This window comes from Sander lucioperca, chromosome 7, assembly GCF_008315115.2.
Source record: "Sander lucioperca isolate FBNREF2018 chromosome 7, SLUC_FBN_1.2, whole genome shotgun sequence".
In the NCBI taxonomy this organism is placed as follows: domain Eukaryota; kingdom Metazoa; phylum Chordata; class Actinopteri; order Perciformes; family Percidae; genus Sander; species Sander lucioperca.
Window position 1 is genome coordinate 15,167,085 of NC_050179.1, and position 19,552 is coordinate 15,186,636.

Consider the following 19,552-nt stretch of genomic DNA (forward strand, 5'->3'; position numbering starts at 1 on the left):
ATTTGACATTATTCCAGATAAGTGGCCCTTATCAGTACAGTCTAAAGACAATAACCTGGACATGCCTGCTATCAGACGCTTGATTAGGATCAATGAGACCACTAAAGACAGGTTAACATTTGAACAGCTCAATAATGAGTCTAGCTGCCTCAGATTGGAAGTCAAAATCTATTAACTGCCTAAATAACTCTGAAGATGCAACTGCAAATGTCACAAAATGCCATTTACACAGATGCTATCAAAATAAGTAGCTTCAGTGTGGCATTTTCGCACATGACTGCTTTGCCTTCTCAGGTAAATGGCTTTTTACTCAACTAGCATTTCTCTAAGGGAAGATTAGCACATTTTAAACAAAGTCATAATCAGCATCACATTTTGCATCCTAATGGTCATCAGTCTGTCCTTGCTTTGCTGCACATGAATGAATATATGCTCACTCATTCTTTCTTGCACAATGTGGGAGTGTTCATGGCTATCAAGGTGGAAGTAGAATGTGGACTCACTGGACAGAACATGTTAAGGTTCTGAACAGCAAACCTGTTTGTATATGGACAGTGTATGCTTCATTAAGTGAAATTAGACGAAAGGGTCAATTGGTGTGATCAACACATAACCCTAAACTCCACCTCAATTTGAGAAAGGAGAGGATAGACAAACCACTTAGCCCATACTGACAACATTTGTATACTTTGGCATATTTTTCACTACAATATTCACCTACACAAAAATATTTACTCTACACTTCTCTGTGTGTACATTTGTCCTGATGTAGTGCATTAGAAAACGTATCTAAGTGTATGGTGTAAAGGAAGTGCTTCCTACTAAGCATTTTAACTATATTCACACGGCTTGGATAGCATGTAGACTGCTTATCTTTATGTTTAGCAACAGGGCCAATGTCTATAGACTAGTGAAAAGGCATTCCAGCTCCAAAAGGCTTTAAGTGCTTTATGGACTTGATAAAGGCTTCTGATAAAGTCCCTCAGGGTGTGTTGTGGGTGTGTGGAGGGAATATGGGGAACCAGGGTCGTGTTCTGAGCCATCCAGTGCTTGAATACAGCTCTAAGAGAGTCATAAACAAATCACTCCTAATCAAACTGAAGGAATTTAAGTATTTTGTGGGCTTGTTCACGAGTGAGGGTTAGCGAGAATCTGAGACTCACAGGTGTATCAATGTGGCGCCTGAAGTGATGTAGGTGTTGTACTGGATTGTCATGGTGAAGACAGAGCTGATCTTAAAGGCGAGGCTCTCAATTGATCTACGTTCCAACTCTGAGCTCTGGGAACTAACAGAAAGAAGGAGATCATGGATACAAGAAGGCAAAATGTGTTTCCTTCGCCTGGGTCTCTGGGCTCCTCCTGGGGGACAAGGTAAAGGACTTAGATATGCAGAAGGAGCTCAAAGTAAAACCTCAGGGGCAGGCACATAACACGCTGGATGGATTACATATCCAATCTGGCCTGGGAACGCTTAAAATCCTCCAGGAAGAGCTCAAGGATGTGGCTGGCAAGAGGGACATCAAGGCTACCATGTTACCCTACTGCTGCTACCACGACCTGGACCGGAATGAGTGGCAGAAGATGCTTAAGAGTGGTTAGTAGTACTGAAGCTACTTGCATGTTACGGTTCTGTGCCTGCAGTTACAGGCAGTCACCACAATTGGAGGAGCCCCTTCTATTTGTATATCCATATCCACATTGTTGGGGTTCATTCTGACCTGGTATTTATTTAATACGTGAGTTGCACATATTGTAAATTGCTGAAACGCTTAAGAAGAGCTCTACACTGCATGACACAATCGTATTTTTTACTTATTGTGTGTGACCTGGCTAGTGCAGACAGCATCAGTGTTTTAAACTATCAGCATCACTCTCTGACGTGAATTATATACACAGACCAATACTACTGTATCCCCCTTTGATGTGGATTCTCCACAGGTGAAGCAGTTGAAGCTCAACTCTTCATCTCCTGCTCCTCTTCCTCCCTATTCCTTTCCGTCCTTTTCTTTCTTTGGCTGTGTTAACACGCCATGGATAATCTACACACCAACAGCCACTGGTGTAACTAATGCAAAGAAAGAGGGAAGGATATGGGGTCAAAACGAGGGGAGGAGAACAGCAACAAACAAAGCATTAAAAGGTGAAGGGAACAGGACACCCCCATGTTGGGGTTTGTTGGCATTTTACATCACATGAGGCGTCACGTTACAGCACATGAGTTCTTGCACATTGACAGAACTAGCTACCACAACAACCTTACATGACGACATGTTTCAGGTAACATTGTGTGACTGAATCTTCATTTGAATGAGGATTTGGCCCTGTGTCCAAATCTCCTCTCACACTATTCAGGTAAAGGGTAGCTTGAGCTTTTACTGACATTCAAACATTTTGTACAACCAATGGCCTGGCTATGTGGGCTGTGCTGGCAGTGCTTTACGTAATAAACTTGACTCTTAGATAAACCTTACATATCCATCTCTTGCCCAGACCAGTCAGATGGTGTGTAATATTTGTTTTTACTGTACCTAATAAAATACTGGCAAAACTACTCATACCACTTTGACAATTGCAAAGGAAGTTGGTTGAAATGTGAATTATGTGTTCACCCATGCTTGCTGTTGTGGGAAAACTGAAACAACACACTGGAAATGGAAAAGATAATAGTTGGTATACTCTGCTCAGTAAGATACTGTAATATTTGTCTATCTGGCAGCTTCAGAACTTTTCTTCCAAACCACTTAGTCCTAAGTTGCACAGCTCAATATCACAATTTCGGACACTGACAATGTCAAGACAGTGTCCCCTTCATGATTAATTATCTCTTTGTATTGAAAGCACATCATGGTAAGTTGTCAATTAACCACTTATGACAAATTTGCTTTTTTCTAAATACAATTCTGCCACATCCAGTTCCTGTCTTATTATATTGTCAACTGCATCCGCTGGAGAGATCGTTGTTATCACACTTCTAAGCTTTAATCTGTCTGGGTAATCTTTGTTTTCCTTTGTGATCTATTCTTAATGAGCCACTCTGACCTAACTGCATCCTCTCTACTGTCGCCATCTTAACTTTCTGCTGATGCCTGGCCAAGCTATTGAACCCTGGCAGCACTGCACACATGCGGAAGTGATGGTGAGTTCCACAGGAACTTGCTGGAGTCTGCCATTGGGCGGGCTGTTGACCGGCCAAGCTAATTTCACACTCCCCTGGTACCCATAATGCCTCTAGAGTTACCATAGGCATAGACAGAAGGTCAGAGAGAGAAAGAGAGAGGGAGGGAAACATATTAGAGGGAAAATATTCAAGGACAGCATCAGTCTCACTTGGGTGCAGGTTCTGGCCATGGAGACCAGCTGCTCGTTTTGGCCTTTTTATACATTCCCCTCACTTTAATATTTGGTGTAAGAGTAAAACACACTGAAGAACAAGGTCTCAACTCCCTGTGTACAGAAGGCCATTTAGGCCAGGACACAGCGGACATACTAAACCTGCTATCCTCCGTTTTCTTTTTCACTTCCATCTTTTTCCTTTTTCCACACTCTGGCTATTAAGTTGTAACCTGTTGTAACCTTGTACAGAAAGAGCACAATGACAGCAAAATATATATCTCTGTTCAGTGAACATTAATGCTAATGTAGTGCCAGGTAAAGCAGAAGAACATGCACTTAGTTTGCTATCATAATGGGGCACAACATTTAACAGAAAGAGATGGAGGGTGGTTTAACACTCCTGTGTGAATGTATTAATGAACTTCATATAATTTGGTTTAGGATTACGAAAACGATGGCTATACGATTTAGTTCTTCAGTGCTTTAGTTTCTATGTGGCGTGATGTGGGCATGTTACATGATTTAATAAAGGATGTTGACTGCTCTATGGCTGCAAACCATACAGTAGATTAATGGCACTCACTGTGTGTATGTGTTTGTGTGTGTGTGTTTGTGTGTGTGTGTGTGTGTGTGTGTGTGTGTGTGTGTGTGTGTGTGTGTGTGTGTGTGTGTGTGTGTGTGTGTGTGAATGACAAAACGAGAGAGAGAGAGAGAGAGAGAGAGAGAGAGAGAGAGAGAGAGAGAAAGAAAGAGAGAGAGAGACAGAGAGAGAGAGAGAGAGAGAGAGAGAGAGAGAGAGAGAGAGAGAGAGAGTCTTTGATGGATGGAGTAAAGTGACAGGAGAGTAGTAGAGGGAGAGGGGAGCACGGCTGGAGCTGGGTCTGTAATGCAATTCCCCTGTCAGACATCAGACTATTTCACACCCAAACACACACACACACACACACACACACACACACACACACACACACACAAACACACAGTGTGTGGCATTCAGGAATCACATTAGGTGTGTGCGGTACGTAGGTGATCTTGCTCTGACATATGATCATAATAAAAAGCTTTACAAACCAAGTGTCAGTAAACCACTTAAATCTATCGCCCCGAGATGTGAGCAGAGTCCTAGTTTTCTGTGCAGCTTGTCTAATGTTTCAGTATACAAGGGAGGAGATTTGTTCCAGCACCCCAGCAGCACAACTACATCCGTGGATTTATTTATCAATCGGGTGACAAGCTGTTCTGAACTGAGTGGCCCGTCCAATGAAATTACTCATAGCTCTAATTTCAGAATGTATCCTCTGTCTCTCAATCTCTCTCTTACACAAACACATTCACAGCTTGGCAGCCTTCAATTGGTCCCCATGGTGATCATTATAAGCCGCTTTCCATCCATCTATCTCTGAACTGTACAAGCACCCATGTGGCTATACATACATGCTCACACATAGAAACACAGAGACAAACACACACACAGAGATTTCAGGTATATAATTTGCCACCGTTCTCCCAGCAGGAAAAATGCTGTATTTAAGTCTAACTTGTTACATAAACAGGGCTGCTGCCAGACACACACCATGCCACTGACCATTGCCCTCATACCCTGACAGGAGCACGGGCCACACAGCAGCTACATCAAATGAAAATATAAGTTACAGACCTCATACTAATCAGTGTTTCAATCAGCCACTATACATCTATACATCATTTTCATATTCATTTTCCTGTTTATGCTTTTTACAGATTACTATTCTGGGCAGGATGCAAGTACAGTTTCAACAGGAAAATGACTTAATATGTGCCTGGGATTGATGTATGAATAATAAAACAAGATTTTGCACTGATTGATGTTATGTCATGTTTACAGTATCACCAGTAGCAGACGGTAGCAGATGGAATAAGATACAGAATGCTGCATGATGACTAACTAGTGTCTCAGACACATCCCATGGGGCTTTTTGCTTTTTGAAATTTGGTTTAAATATCAAAGTAGGCGCTTAATCACGAGGCTAATCACAGATTGTCTGCTAAAAGTCAATAGCTACCGAGACTGGTGAGTGTGAATAAAAAATCAGCTTGTTTACAAAGCTCTCTAAAACCTTGTTTGGTTGAGTAATCAAGTAAACAATGAGTAAATAACATATGAACAAACAAAATCTTACAGACCTGAGTCTTCCACGATGGCCGTGTCCATGAGGGTAACCATGGCTGTGGGACCTTCTGGGAACCGGCTTGTCTTCTTCATGCATGTGATGTAGCGAAGGCGAGCGGGAATGGGAGGATCTGGAGCTGCCTGTACTCTGGAGACTGCTGTCAGGGATCTCTCCATGACGGCTCTGACACAGAGCAGAACAAGTATCATATGCACGTATAAAACTCTGCAATCATCTTTGTGTAATAAATGGACCAAAAATTACAAAAGAGACAATATATAAAATGAGATTATGTACATTTTTCCCTTACTTGTTTTGTTTACTCTGAATTTCATGCTATATATGCACACACACTGACACAACTGAATTACAACTTGACACCCTCAAAGCTCCATCTTACCTCTCCAAGACTACTGTGCTGCTGCCCAAAAGCTGGCAGACTGCGCAGTGAGGGGACAGGGGAGTGGCCCTGACGGCCACGAATTTCTCTGGGGGCCTGACCGTGGATGTGATCGTGGTCCCCGTTCAGGTTGTTGTCACTAGCAGAGCGGAGCAAAGAACGTGGCGAGGGCAGGGGGCCAGGCGTCGCACGTCGACGGTTGGTGTAGGAGGGGGTCTCCCTGAAAGGCACTGAGAGGAGAGAGAGACACATTTGACCGAGAGCACCTCTTAAGACTAGACTCACTATATCATATCAAGCTACTGTAGCAAGCGCAATGAACAGAACGCTCCACACATCTCACGGTGACTCAAATAAGTTTAAAGCCTGTTACTAGGTCGCACTAATCTGACAATAGGGTGATAATACATTTAATTTGCAACATATTCAGACAGCTATAAACTATCCGCAAACTTTTACACAAGGATCAATTAATACAATGGATCAAGTACTGATGATACTGCAGCAAAACCTTAGAGATGAGATTATTGAATCACGGTAGTGCCTAATGAATCTTATCAATTATCTTTATAATATATATATATATATATATATATATATATATATCAAATAATTATCATATTTTAATACAGATAACTGAAGAATGAAGAACCAAATACAGAATAAGAAATGCTGTTTAGGATCTAGCTGTGAATGAAACATTCTCTTCATGAAAAATGTAAACTTGAAAAATCATTAACAATGTGTGTTTAAGTTCACACATACATTACCAGCACATTGCCTGGGTAAAGTCTATTTATAGTGTAATGATGGAGTGACAAAATTATATATATATATATATATATATATATATATATTTATAATTCCAAACATTAGATGTGATTTCCTTTTTATACTGTTTATTGTTAAAAAGGATAAAATATGTGATTAACACATTTCACAATCTAAAATTGGGATATTACATCCTGTCCACACTAGATGGCAGAGTTTTCCTGTAACTGCTCAACTCAGCAGGGATCCAATAAACCCCTGAAACCTTCTCCACATCCCTTAGATTTCCATTTCCTTCCCTTCGTTTCCCTACACCTCTGTATATAACCTGTAATCCCTTTTCTTGAGCAGCTCCACTATGCTCACTCATTCTTTAGTCTGATGTCTCCCTGGCACTGCATTCATGTTTAAACCTATACAACACAGAGGCAGCCTGGTGATACACTACCACTGCTGTCAACTTACCAACATCTGATGCTTTGTGGACCTTTATGATTTCAGCCAGATCAAAGTTTCCTGCTATAATAGCCACCTGGAGGAGAAAAGACAGGGGTACAGGGAAGGGAAAGGGGGGTAAACACATAAGTACAAAAGTGTGAAACAGCAAGATTTTAATTCTATGAAAATAATTGAATATAAATAGATCCTATTTTTTTCTTTTACTTACTCTCCTAATACGTGTACATGTACATATTTAGTCCTTTGTTGTGGCAGATGTGTAAAATCTGTATGTGTGGCAATGTTCTGGGTGTTGTGTTGAACAGCCACAACATCAATTTCACACAGACTTCATCAACCTGGAAGGCTGGAATTCAGACACATACCATGATGGTAAGCCAGCAGGGCTGGGTGCTGTTAAGTTGCTTACGTTTTTAACAGCAATCAACATATTCAACGTAGCAGAATTAGGCTGTGTACTCTAAAGGGCAGAGACAAGTCATTCAATCCATTCAGCTTTGACATGTCAAAGATGTAAGGTATGATAATAAACACAGTAACATGCAGTGGTTCTTGGATACCACACATACCTGAAAGGCGGTCTGGCTGTTGTAGTTTTTTATCTCTTTATTGGCCCCCCGGAACAGGATAACTCGTGCACAGCTATCCTGAATGACAACAGAGTAGTGTATGTGTTTGGCTAGGACTTTTAAATGTCATCGTATTTGATTTTACCATATGTAAAGTAAAAAAAAACTTAAAATATAAACATTTTAGAAAAACAAAACTTTATAAAATTTATAATTTAAAAATATATAATTTGGACCATTTGGTTTATAAAAGCCAAATATCATGTGGTACTGTGTACACTAATAAACGGGCTGTGCAGTGTGACAGTTATTGCCAGAGACAGCATCACAAGCAACCTTTTATCACACATCTGCAAGTATGATAGCTGTTTAAGAACAGTGGCAGCTCTAGAGGCAGGGATGCCCCCTCTCCACAACCTACCTAACGTAAAGGTTATTTAAGTTTGGGTGGAATATAGGGGGGATTAAATTGATATTTCATGATGAGGTAATGAAAGGCTATCCTTATTCAAACATTGACACTTTTCTGTTTTTAACAGAGAGTCTATGTTTGCAGAGCTAAAAAACGAGTGAAGAAATTAGTTAAATACTTATTTTTACATAAATCCCTTTTACCTACCCATGGTACTATCAAAGTGAGTGCACTCTCTCTCTGTCCATACACACATGCACTAATGAACACACATATACACCTTAAGCCAAGTGCAGACTACAACACTTGGAAAAAAAGGTTGCTGTGCTGCTCACACCACAAGACAGTATTTGGACCAGACTGTTGTCATGTTGACCTGAACTGATTATAAGATTATTACACTTGGAGAAATTCCCAAACTGAATTAAATAACTGCTTTATTGAACAGGAAATTATGTGAAAGGTCACTGTGGGGCATTTTGCAACAGTGTTTTGGTGTCCATGCATTCTTCCCTAGACATATGTGGTGTATGTATCAAACAAAAGAGCAGGTGTAAAAAATAATCACAGAATGGATATACACGACCCATAAGAAAGGCTGTGGTTAAGAAAAGAAACAGGAACTAATCCGCAGGAATATCAATAACATCAGACATACAGTAAAGTGAACAACTACACAATTATTTAGAGAGCAACAAAGTTCACCAAACCCTAAACACTTATTTGAATTTGAACTTCACATAAAATCAAATAATTGTAATATCACTGCATGCTGTAACTGAACTCTTATATTTTTTACTGCATTTAATTGATCAGTGCCTGGCACGAAAACAGCACAGAGGACTACTGAACTAGAGGACTGTCTGAACTGCTTGAACTAGAGGACCCATCCGGACGGCACAAGCGTTGATTCAGTGCAGACTTGAGAGTTTTAGTCTCAGATCAAAAAAAATGGAACGTTAAACAATCCATTGTTAAACAAAACCATTAAACTCATCATGATTCAAGCCAAAACAATATTATTACTAGGCGTGAAGAATTATGTGCAAACATACAGAATAATTCGAGCAAATGCATATAAAGCATAGTAAATACCTAAGAAAACTAAGCTCCTGCTGAAAATGAAGCCCTGATTACAGAATTTCAAGCTTTCACTGTTCAGACTATTAGATGACTTTAAAGATACATGAGGCTGGTGCAACAATTAGTAGGTCCATTTGCAACAAAGGATGTTTGTTTCCACCCTGGTAGAAAAACACTTTTTTTGTATATGTCCTTGCTAATGGTGAATGCATGAAATCTACCTGACAGCTAACATCTCCCTCTTCAGCAAATCAGCAGCCTGAAGGAGTTTGTGAATTTGTAAAGCCAGTGGTGGAAGGACATTTGAATGGCTGCAACTGTGATTCTACTCAAAGATTAGATTCCAATTCAAACTGTGACAAACAGCTTTAAGGCATGAGTGAAAACAATGTATTCACATTATGTAATACCAATCTTCAGATTTCACCCCAAGCACACGGACCCAGAAGTTGTATAAAAAAGTAGAGAACAGAACACACACAGCATCAGCTCTGCAGAAATAAGCTCTTAACTTCCAATATGCATGACATATTGCTAACTTAATTTTTTTTATTTTTATTTAACCTTTTATTTATTCAGGGAAGGTTCACTGAGAGGCAGCCTCTCTTTTGCAGGAATGCCCTGATTACATTCACACAGTTACACATTCATACCTGGAAGCTGCTCAGTACAACCACAGTCTGATCTGCTGGCCACTGAGCAGCTCCACTGGAGCAGTTGGGGTTAAGGGCCTTGCTCAAGGGCACCTCAGTGATAGTAATGAGAGAGGGACAAGCGCTGCTCTTTCACTTACCCCACCCAGATTTGATCCTGTCGGCCTGGGGATCGAATCAACGACCTCCCGGTCACAAGCTCGCTTCTCTAACCTTTAGGCCACCACTGCCCCTAGTTAATTTCTAACTAATACATTGCTTGAACTCTAAGCAATATATTAATCTAGTAAGCAACATTAAAACAAATTATGAGGGTATGTAATTATGCATGCTAATATACTTTTTTAGTCTCCAGGCTTCAATTTTTACCGCTATCCATTTTTTGCCTCATAGCATCCAGCCCTAGTTTCTATATATTTACATCTTTTAATAACAGTAAACACAAAGGGAGAGAAGGAAAAAAGAAAAGAGACCCAAATACAGCCAAACATGCCCTGATCATGAAAGTTTGCAAGTGAGTGTAGTAAGACAATGCTTATTATAAAAGAAAAATAAGCAGCAAGGAGATATGAAAACGTAGGCTAAAAAAAAGTAATACAAGGAACACATTACAACATGCACAAAAAAACATTCTTTTATAGTTTGCAACCACACGTTTCTCCCTCTCCCTCATTTCTCTCCCTCTGTCAGACTATTACCATACATTGTTTTGTGTGTAAATGAGCACAGGGCCCTCAGGCAAAAATAAAGTCAAATTGTAGATTGATAAACATAGTTATGTGTCCATGTGCTGGCTGGCTGAAGGTCGATATGTAATTTAACACAGAGCAGAGTTAACAGCACTAGCCTTGCTCTACAATTAGCACACTGACGCTGGTAAATCTTGTCACCACTGAGTCACACATTCAGGGACATGCATGCACAAATGAATTGAACATGTGGTACAGTTAATGACGTCCATGTGATTTTACTCATCAAGCTGGATTAGGGGTGCATGATATATCGACTCAATATCATTATCACGATATCATTTTCCGCAATACTATATCAAACGTGTTGCGATAAGTATGCAATATTTTGCTTATTTTGTGGAGCGCTGCGTCCCGTCCGTTGGCTGTGTGGCTTAGTTGTGTTTGATTTAGAGCCCGCTTGAAACGCTATAATGATCGTGTTTCATTGGCCAGTTACCGTGCCACTTGCACATGTTGGTGCACGTCAGCGCACGGGTCCACTACGTGACAAACCCTATGTAGCGTACCACGTGACGTGTGTGCATATTTCGACAGAGTGACAGTGTAAGTGAAGAAATAGATAGAGACAACAAAACGGAATGAATCAGAGAAGCGAAAGAAAAGTTGTGTCCTGTTCTTTTTTTATTTTATACTGTACAACCAGTAAAACATGTCCTGTTCTCTTTATTTATATATTTTATACTGTACAACCAGTAAAACATGTCCTGTTCTCTTTATTTATATATTTTATACTGTACAACCAGTAAAACATGTCCTGCTCTGTAGACATGGTCGTTATTTATTTATTCATGTTGTACCAGTCCAATATGACAGTCAGTTGAAATAAATCTTGTGTTGTATTTGTTATGAATTTATTTTGATGCGTTTTCCCATCACTTTTGTAATTTTACATATGTTTAAAAATATCGAAATTAATATCGATATCGCAATATTCATAATCAATATCGCAATATCACATTTTGTCAATATCATGCAACCCTAAGCTGGATATATCTGATGAACCACTCTTGTATTATACCTAATGTACAGTATGAGGTTAACACTAATGCACTAGTGCACCCTCTTCTGGTAAGACACATAGATGATAGCTATGTGGGTGCTGTGTCGGACTCTGCCCTGAACTGAGCTGGGTGTATAATGACCATGGCAGGGCAGGAATTTCACTGGGGCCACGAGGGCCATGTGCCTCCACAGTTTGGCCGCCTCAAAAAATGATAAGCCCTGCGACCACAGTGGCCTTGGTGCACTGCCCGCACTGCTCCAGCTGATTTTAACCGTTTTCTCTTCTGCCTCTTTCCTGTTAATACGGTTTAGAGTCTTTTGTTAGGACAAAGACAGAAATATGCATAAGCATTATTTTTGTCAGATTTATAAAGCCGCACGTATGCGTGGTTCTGTTTTATAAATCTCAGTCATTGTGGAGCTGGGCGCACACACACCAGCCTAACTTCCACTCCCACAGTTTGCCATAAATGGGCCGTTAAACTCTGTTTGCGTATTAATACTTGTGCCCACTCCACCACTCATTAGACATGTCAGTGCGAAATATGGCAATATCCTCAACTGTTTCACATCGATGAAGTTCTCCAACCGTGCCAGAACAGCTATTACGCGCAACCACTATGCACAGCTGTGGTTATTTACAACGTCCATACCACTAATTCATCACGTTTTTGCTAACTATCATTGTGGTAAACTCTTAATCATCATTATTATTAAACGTCAGAAGGATGATCAATGATTAATTCATAGTAAGTCTATAGTGATTCAATATATTTTGAAACTGAATTTACAAAGTGCTTCACAATTCAGGATCAAATTAAATTATCATTAACAGGGAGATGATGCTCAAATGTCAATAAAATAATACAAAATAATTTAAAATGAAGTTTATAACTTTGCTCTTGACTGACATTTCACAGAAAGCTGTGTAACCTACAAAAATAAGAACACAATCAGTGAAATTGACAAAGTGACTTTAACATCCTGATGTGCCAATGCCACAATCTGTGACTAGGTGAACTTCTTTTTGAAGAGTTATATATTATATATAGAATATATATTTTATTTGATGGCCTTGTTGCTCTGGCATTTGTGCCCTTAAAGTGGCCTTGCACCTAAAATGTTATAATTCCAGGCCTGGACCATGGTGTTAATTAGGACACAGACAACCAGTGTAAGCTTGCAAAACCCATGTAAACATAGATGATGAAGACATGGGAGTATTTGTAAAGGGAGCAGGTGTTATAAATAATGCATGGTTACAACCACTAAGGGTCTAAAACATCTAAAAACCTATATAGATAATCACCTACGGCTGTTAGCTTAGCTAATTGCTAATCACCCACACATTATGCATTTGCATGCACAATGTACACACACGCACACACGCACGCACGCACGCTCGCACACACACACACACACACACACACACACACACACAAACATACACCTTTCAGCGTAAAGAGTAACAATGAACACCATTTCCAAAGTAATTTTAAAAGAATGTGAGGAGATAACTGTACACTTGTACACTTTGTATGTTTTGTGCAGACAGATCTGTGAGTGCATTGGCAAACGTATGTGTATTTGCACTTCTTTACTTTGGTGACAAAACAGGTTTATTTACTAAAAGATAAAGGAGAAATCTGTTGAATGAGGTAGTTTTGAAAAAAGGTAGCATGTAGAATAAATCCAGGTTGGACAGAAGTGTTAAAAAAATGTAAAATAGTAACTGCAGACATGTTACGAGGAAAAGAATATAGAACTATACAAAGACATACTCAAGTGACGCACAAAAGTTGACATTAATTTCCCCTTACCCATGTCATGCAGTAATGGCAAAACAAGGCTAGCCTAATGCAAAGTGTTTCATAACTATAAAGCTATCATAGGATGAAGAATTGGTGGTAAATGCCATATCGCTATCTGGTACTTTACAGTAATAAGACATTTAGTGTTGTCAGTGTTGGATGACATGGCACCTCGAGCTACCTAACCGCCAATATAGCATGCAAATATGTACACAAATGCTTATCGGTTTTAACAGTTTAAGAAAGCATGTTGTGTTACTGACGACTGGCAACCGTTAGTAGCATGTCAGTAGCTGTGGCATAACATATTATGCCTGTGCATATTAGTTTTTACTATGGTCATTTTGATACGTTTGAAAATGTAACATCAAATGTAGCTCATCTAAATGTGGCCTTTTTTATGTGGTAAAACAAAGATAAGAGCAGGCGGGCAGATGTTAGTTATGTGCAGAGCACCGACACAAAAACAAAACACTGACACAACACCGACAGAATGATAAATATCCAAAACACAAGATTCACTCTCAGTGGTTTCTGTGACGTAAGAAATAGTTTCAAAGTACTAATGTTTAATAATACAAAAAAATGCACAAAGTTACATAAAGCATCATAGCCCCACCGAGTGGAAAAGTCACGCCACTGACCCACCTGTGTGGAAACAATTCCACCATCTCTCCGCAGTGTTATCTGCCATGCCATGTTGTAAATTCAGATGGATTTTGATTGGCTGTCAATGTTTTTTATCGTTCATCAAATCGCTCTGAAGGTGATCCCATCGATATCGTTCGCCACTGTCGTTGTCAATATAGTTGGGGTTTGGACTCCACCATCTACTTGATTTAGAACGGTTTTTAAAACTATAAATTTATAGTTTCGTTATAATTGTCGTTCTTGGTGTGGACAGCCCTTAAGGGTTACACATAAAGCCCATCTGGCACACATTATCTCCATTTACGTGCATGTTACAAGATATCAAGCTTGTTTCATTCATTTAGTCTGTTGTCGATGTCAACATCATGTTACCCGTAGCATACACAGACATGCACACACACATGCACGTGCAGAAGCCAATTACAGTGTTAGCCATCTGTCTTGCTCTTCTCTTCAATGCTTCCTATAGGAATTCATTAAGAAAACCTTCCCAGTGGTTCTCACCCTGGTTTGCTAGATGTGATTACATTAGCTACACAGGAATACAAACTAAGCTAAGTCAAGTACTTTACAGTTATGACGCTGGTCAGTCATGTGTAAAGAATGTGACAGATGGTGCCTCTCACAGCCATGTTTATACAGTTAAGGATTCTTCTCTCATTAGAATTGAAGCAGATTTGGCATCCTCCACTGATTGTAGCGCTTCGTTTTACATTGCATTGTGACTAACATCTAAAGCAAAGAAAATGCATGATTTAAGGCTGAAACGCTTTAAATAAGGGCTAAATTCCTCCTCATTATTGTGCCCAACAACAGCAAAACACAAGTCCTGCAGCATGAAATCCAGTGACACTTTCTATATACAGCTCATTATAGAGTTGCCCCAAGATTTCATTGGTCTTACTGATTTGAACAGTTATGTGGGTGTCTTGCGCCACCTCTCTTTAATTTCACCCATCAGTGCTGTCCCCACTTGCCATTACCTACTGTGTCCTTCTCAATCATTCATCCAACCAACCACCTCCCATGGATCTGTGGATTGGTCTGCCAGGTAAAAGACCCCTGCAATGCCTTTATTCACTGCTGCTGAGTGATCACATATGCCAAGCTAAAAGCCCAGTAAGTAAATGTTAATGACCAGTCGGACCCCAGCAATGGGACTTTTAGACCATTGATCAAGCTTATACTGTTGCTGATTATGTCATCTTGCCATTCATCTACTCTGGCCCACCTTCATCTATCTGTCCCTCTGACACTCTTTCTCTCTCCACGTGGATATATTGATCTATGCCACTGGACTACTAGATTCCTGGTCAATTCTACCAGCCCGCTTCCTACCCTAATGGTACATAATCATCCGAGCCATGCCTGTTTCGAGCCTGCTGGAACCCTGCTAAGAGACACCGTTTCTGGGATCAATCAGCTCGACGTGGTGTTCAACCTCAACTGGCAGGATAACAGCTATCCTGAGCGGTGGAAGCACACAAGAGCTAGGACCATGTCCATTACCAGACTGTACACTCACAAGAAGTTGTACAAGTTTTACAACCAAGTAAGTAACTGTAAATAAAACTATTCATCCATTCTCTTTCTCTCTCTCTCTCTCTCTCTCTCTCTCTCCTGAGACTATGGTGTTCCACTCCAGTTGAAGCAGATCATTCCTCATGACTGGAATTCGTCCAGCAGTACACAGTTCTAATTACAACACGCAAACACACACACATGCATTTTTCACTTGTTTGTATGCAAAAGAGAGAGAGGGAGAGGAGTAAAGTGCTTATTTAATGTTCATGAACTGAGTACTACTCTCTATTTTCCAATGAAGGAGCAGAAAAACCTCTTCCAGAATGCCCAGTTACATGTTTCTCTTTGAGCAGCCTCTAACCAAGCAGAACTCAACACATGAGTACACTATACTGTACCTTACAACACTTATCATTTTTCCAGGAGCATGCTGGTTTTCACTGCCCTCATCCCCCCGTGTCCTCATGTACCTCTCCTGATATAGAACACATTCATTTATATTTTAAAATATATGCTGCTACTACCATTTAAGTTCTCCGGTACTGTATATCACATAGGGTGCGATACAAATACCACCACCCCAACCATCATCTCAGGCAGTGAAAGTGTCCTCACTTGGGGACTGCAAAGGTTGAAAGCTGATGCTGATTTTTGTGGAAGTTTATTAGTATATATAGAGATATAGAAATGTTCCATAGTTGTTTTATTGCCAACAAAACCTATGTCAAGACCAAACTAACCATGGATTTATCCTGTAAACAAGTATTGCCTGTGTAGCCAAAGCCTGATATGGCATATTCCTCTGTGTCATAGACATTTATTGTTATCTAAAAACTATTAAAAACACATCATTGTTGCACTGGGTAACATGCATTACCACAATCATGGGCACCACAAATAACACCATTCTGCTGCCGTAAATGCTGACTAGAGCACCAAATGTGTGTTAATATGTAGCTGAAAATAGTCCCCAACAAATGCATTGTTTATTCCTGTACGAGTAAGATTTGCTAAAAACCTTTAATGGGATTTATTGGCAAAAGGAAAAATTGTAAAACGTCAGCCTTATCCATTAAGATATGTTTTGCAAATAGAAAATGATTGGAAATACAGACCAAGGTAAGATCTTTTGTGTGTACTTATTAATGAGATCTTGAGGTTGTCACTGTAGTACAAAGATTCAAACCTGATCATTGGGGACAGCTCAGTAATAAAACTGTACTGTACAACTGCATGCAGTCCCAGTCTGGCACTGATAGTCTCTAAGGTATCATTCACATTTTAAATACAGAGCATTTATCCAAATGGCAGCAGACAGAGTGCATTAATGTGCGATGGAAACCCACATGAGAGAAATATACCTGATCTTTGGCTATTTTAGTGCCACACTCCCACTTGGACCACTTCTCTTTAATCTCTCCTTTCAGTCCATTATGATAACAGGCAACAAATACAGTAGAGATAATGACCAGGTAAAGGATACCTATGTTTTAGACTGCCACTCAAGTTCACACTTGTGTGCATGTACGTGCACACACTTACACACTCACACAAAGAGGTGAAGCATTGTGTGAATGCTATTCTGCAAATCAGAAGGCCCTATACAGTAACAACACGACTCTGCATTGCATAAGTGTCCTCGAGCAAGGCCGGAAGTCCCACCAGGTTCAATGCTGCAGCACAGTGATTGCTCCTGTCCTTGGAGGATAAGCAAATGCTTAGATGCTTACATACGTAAGGCACATAGTTTCATAATACTCGCACAAAAATGCTACCATTCACATTATACAGACACACAAACCCCACCAACCCGCTCACCAAATAAAACACCAAATTGATACTGGATGATTCTTCAGAACAACTTCAATGACAATATTTGTGAACGTTCACACAAGGTCTAAGTGTGGTTAAGTGATCGTTAGGTTTAGGAAACTAAGACTACTTGGTTGAGGTAAGGGAAAGATTGAGGTCATGGTTCATTATTTAAGAAATCCAACAGACTTTTAGATGGGACATTAGCCACGGCCACTGGTGTCTAAGGTAAACATGTCATCTTACCCTGCAATGTGAATATGACACTTCCTCATGCAATGGCACTGAACATTGGCAGTGGATGAAAATTGTGTATTGCACGACTGTCCAATATGAATGTAATTCCACAAAAGACTCCACTCTCCAAGGACACAAGCACAACATACCTGGTTGTAGAGCGCGCACACATGCAGGGCGGTGTTTCCAGATGCATTCTGGGCGCTCATGTCAGCTCCGTAAAACAGCAGGTGTTCCAGGTGCTGCACGTGGCCATAGCGGCAGGCCTGAAAGGGCAGATTCACACATTTATTCTTTATACAAATCCTTGTTCACTTACAAAGTCAAAAGGGAGCAATCGCACAGAGTCTCTGAAAAAAGGTGCACATGACCAGGTCAATGTATGTTACAGTTATATTTGTTGTACTGAGGAAGAACACGAAATAAGGTGTTCTAAAGTGGGACAAAAGTGGATTTTATCCAGGGATATAATAGGTATGTGCAACTTAGCTAAATGAGCCAACAGCACATTGTGTTTTTGTGAGCAGATCATTCACAATGAAGAAAGGGTGAGTTGAAAGTTTGGCCACAGCCCCACTCTGGCTCTGCTTGTTTGGCCAAAACCAGACAGTTTTTTAATCTGACGTACCTCTTTAATTTGCCACAAAATATAGTTGCAGCAGTGATTACAGTGGAAAAGCTCAAATATTTTCAAATATAAACGACAGGCCAAAAGTTTCTACATATCACACAAAACTAAGACATGTACACTGTATACATGATTAAACTATTGGATATTTTCCTTGCGTTTGTCCTTGGGCTAATTCTCCTTACACATGTTGTTAACAGTCTCCAAAAGCAAGGGAGAACCTTGTTTGTATTACATGAGGCAAAATCTGTGAGTTAAAATTTTCCTGACAAGAGTGATGCCTTTTTTCATCTTCTTTGTTTCACATAATAGGGAGTAATTCACTTTTCATCTAATCTCTATCTATCTCTGCTCTCTTTTTTCCCCTCCAACTTCGTGGTTTTGTCCTGTGCCATTGCCAAAGAAGCACACCCAGGGGCGTAGCACACAATTCTGGGCCCTGTAGAAAGGCATTTTCTATGGGCCCCTCCCCGCATCCACAGCTATTCATTCTAGCATCTTTTTGGGCCCTCCTCACATGAGGGCCCTGGGTACTCAGTCCCCTTTTTCCCCCCAGTCTGATGCCCCTGAGCACACCAACTCTCCTCAACAATTGTTCTCTCCCTCCTGTGTTCTGTCTCACTAAGAGTGTGTGACAGCAGTGGGACAGCGCACAAATGATGCTGCGAATGTTGTTGGTTTCCAGACCTTCTGCAGTGTATCCTATTCTACACGATATATAACACTAGAATACTAATGCTGGAAAGGACACAGAAAAAGGGAGACATGAGGAGAAAGAAATGAAATGGGGAGAAAATGTGTAAGGTAGAAGGACTTTTGGATTTACTGCACAGTATCTTGAAATTATAAACACAGAAACGTGATCTGAGCACTTCCATTTAAACCTCTTACTGTATCTGCACAATGAAAAGAACACACGTATTAAAGGTCCCATGGTATAAAAATATCACTTTATGAGGTTTTTTAACATTAATTATGAGTTCCCCCAGCCTGCCTATGGTCCCCCAGTGGCTAGAAATGGCGATAGGTGTAAACCAAGCCCTGGGTATCCTGCTCTGCCTTTGAGAAAATGAAAGTTCAGATGGGCCGATCTGGAATCTCCTCCTTATGAGGTCATAAGGGGCAAGGTAACCTCCCCTTTCTCTGCTTTGCCCTCCCAGATAATTTGGCCCGCCCATGAGAAAGAGAGAGACATCATGATCATGGCTTGCAAACAAGCAAATTGGCAGTTGGTCAAGGCCACACCCCCCCCCCTCCACCTTGCCCCCCCCCCCCCCCCCTTAATTTCACACCGAGCTTCAAGTC

The 19,552-nt window shown here is 40.4% G+C and overlaps 1 protein-coding gene across 1 annotated transcript in view; it reads right to left on the bottom strand.

Moving 5' to 3' along the window:
* Positions 1–19,552, bottom strand: part of shank3a (SH3 and multiple ankyrin repeat domains 3a) — a 204,606-nt gene that overhangs the window by 67,436 nt on the left and 117,618 nt on the right. Inside the window, 5 exon segments of the mRNA XM_036003218.1 lie at positions 5,497–5,666; positions 5,884–6,113; positions 7,120–7,186; positions 7,683–7,760; positions 17,769–17,885. Of these exon segments, the coding sequence (XP_035859111.1) occupies positions 5,497–5,666; positions 5,884–6,113; positions 7,120–7,186; positions 7,683–7,760; positions 17,769–17,885 (662 nt within the window).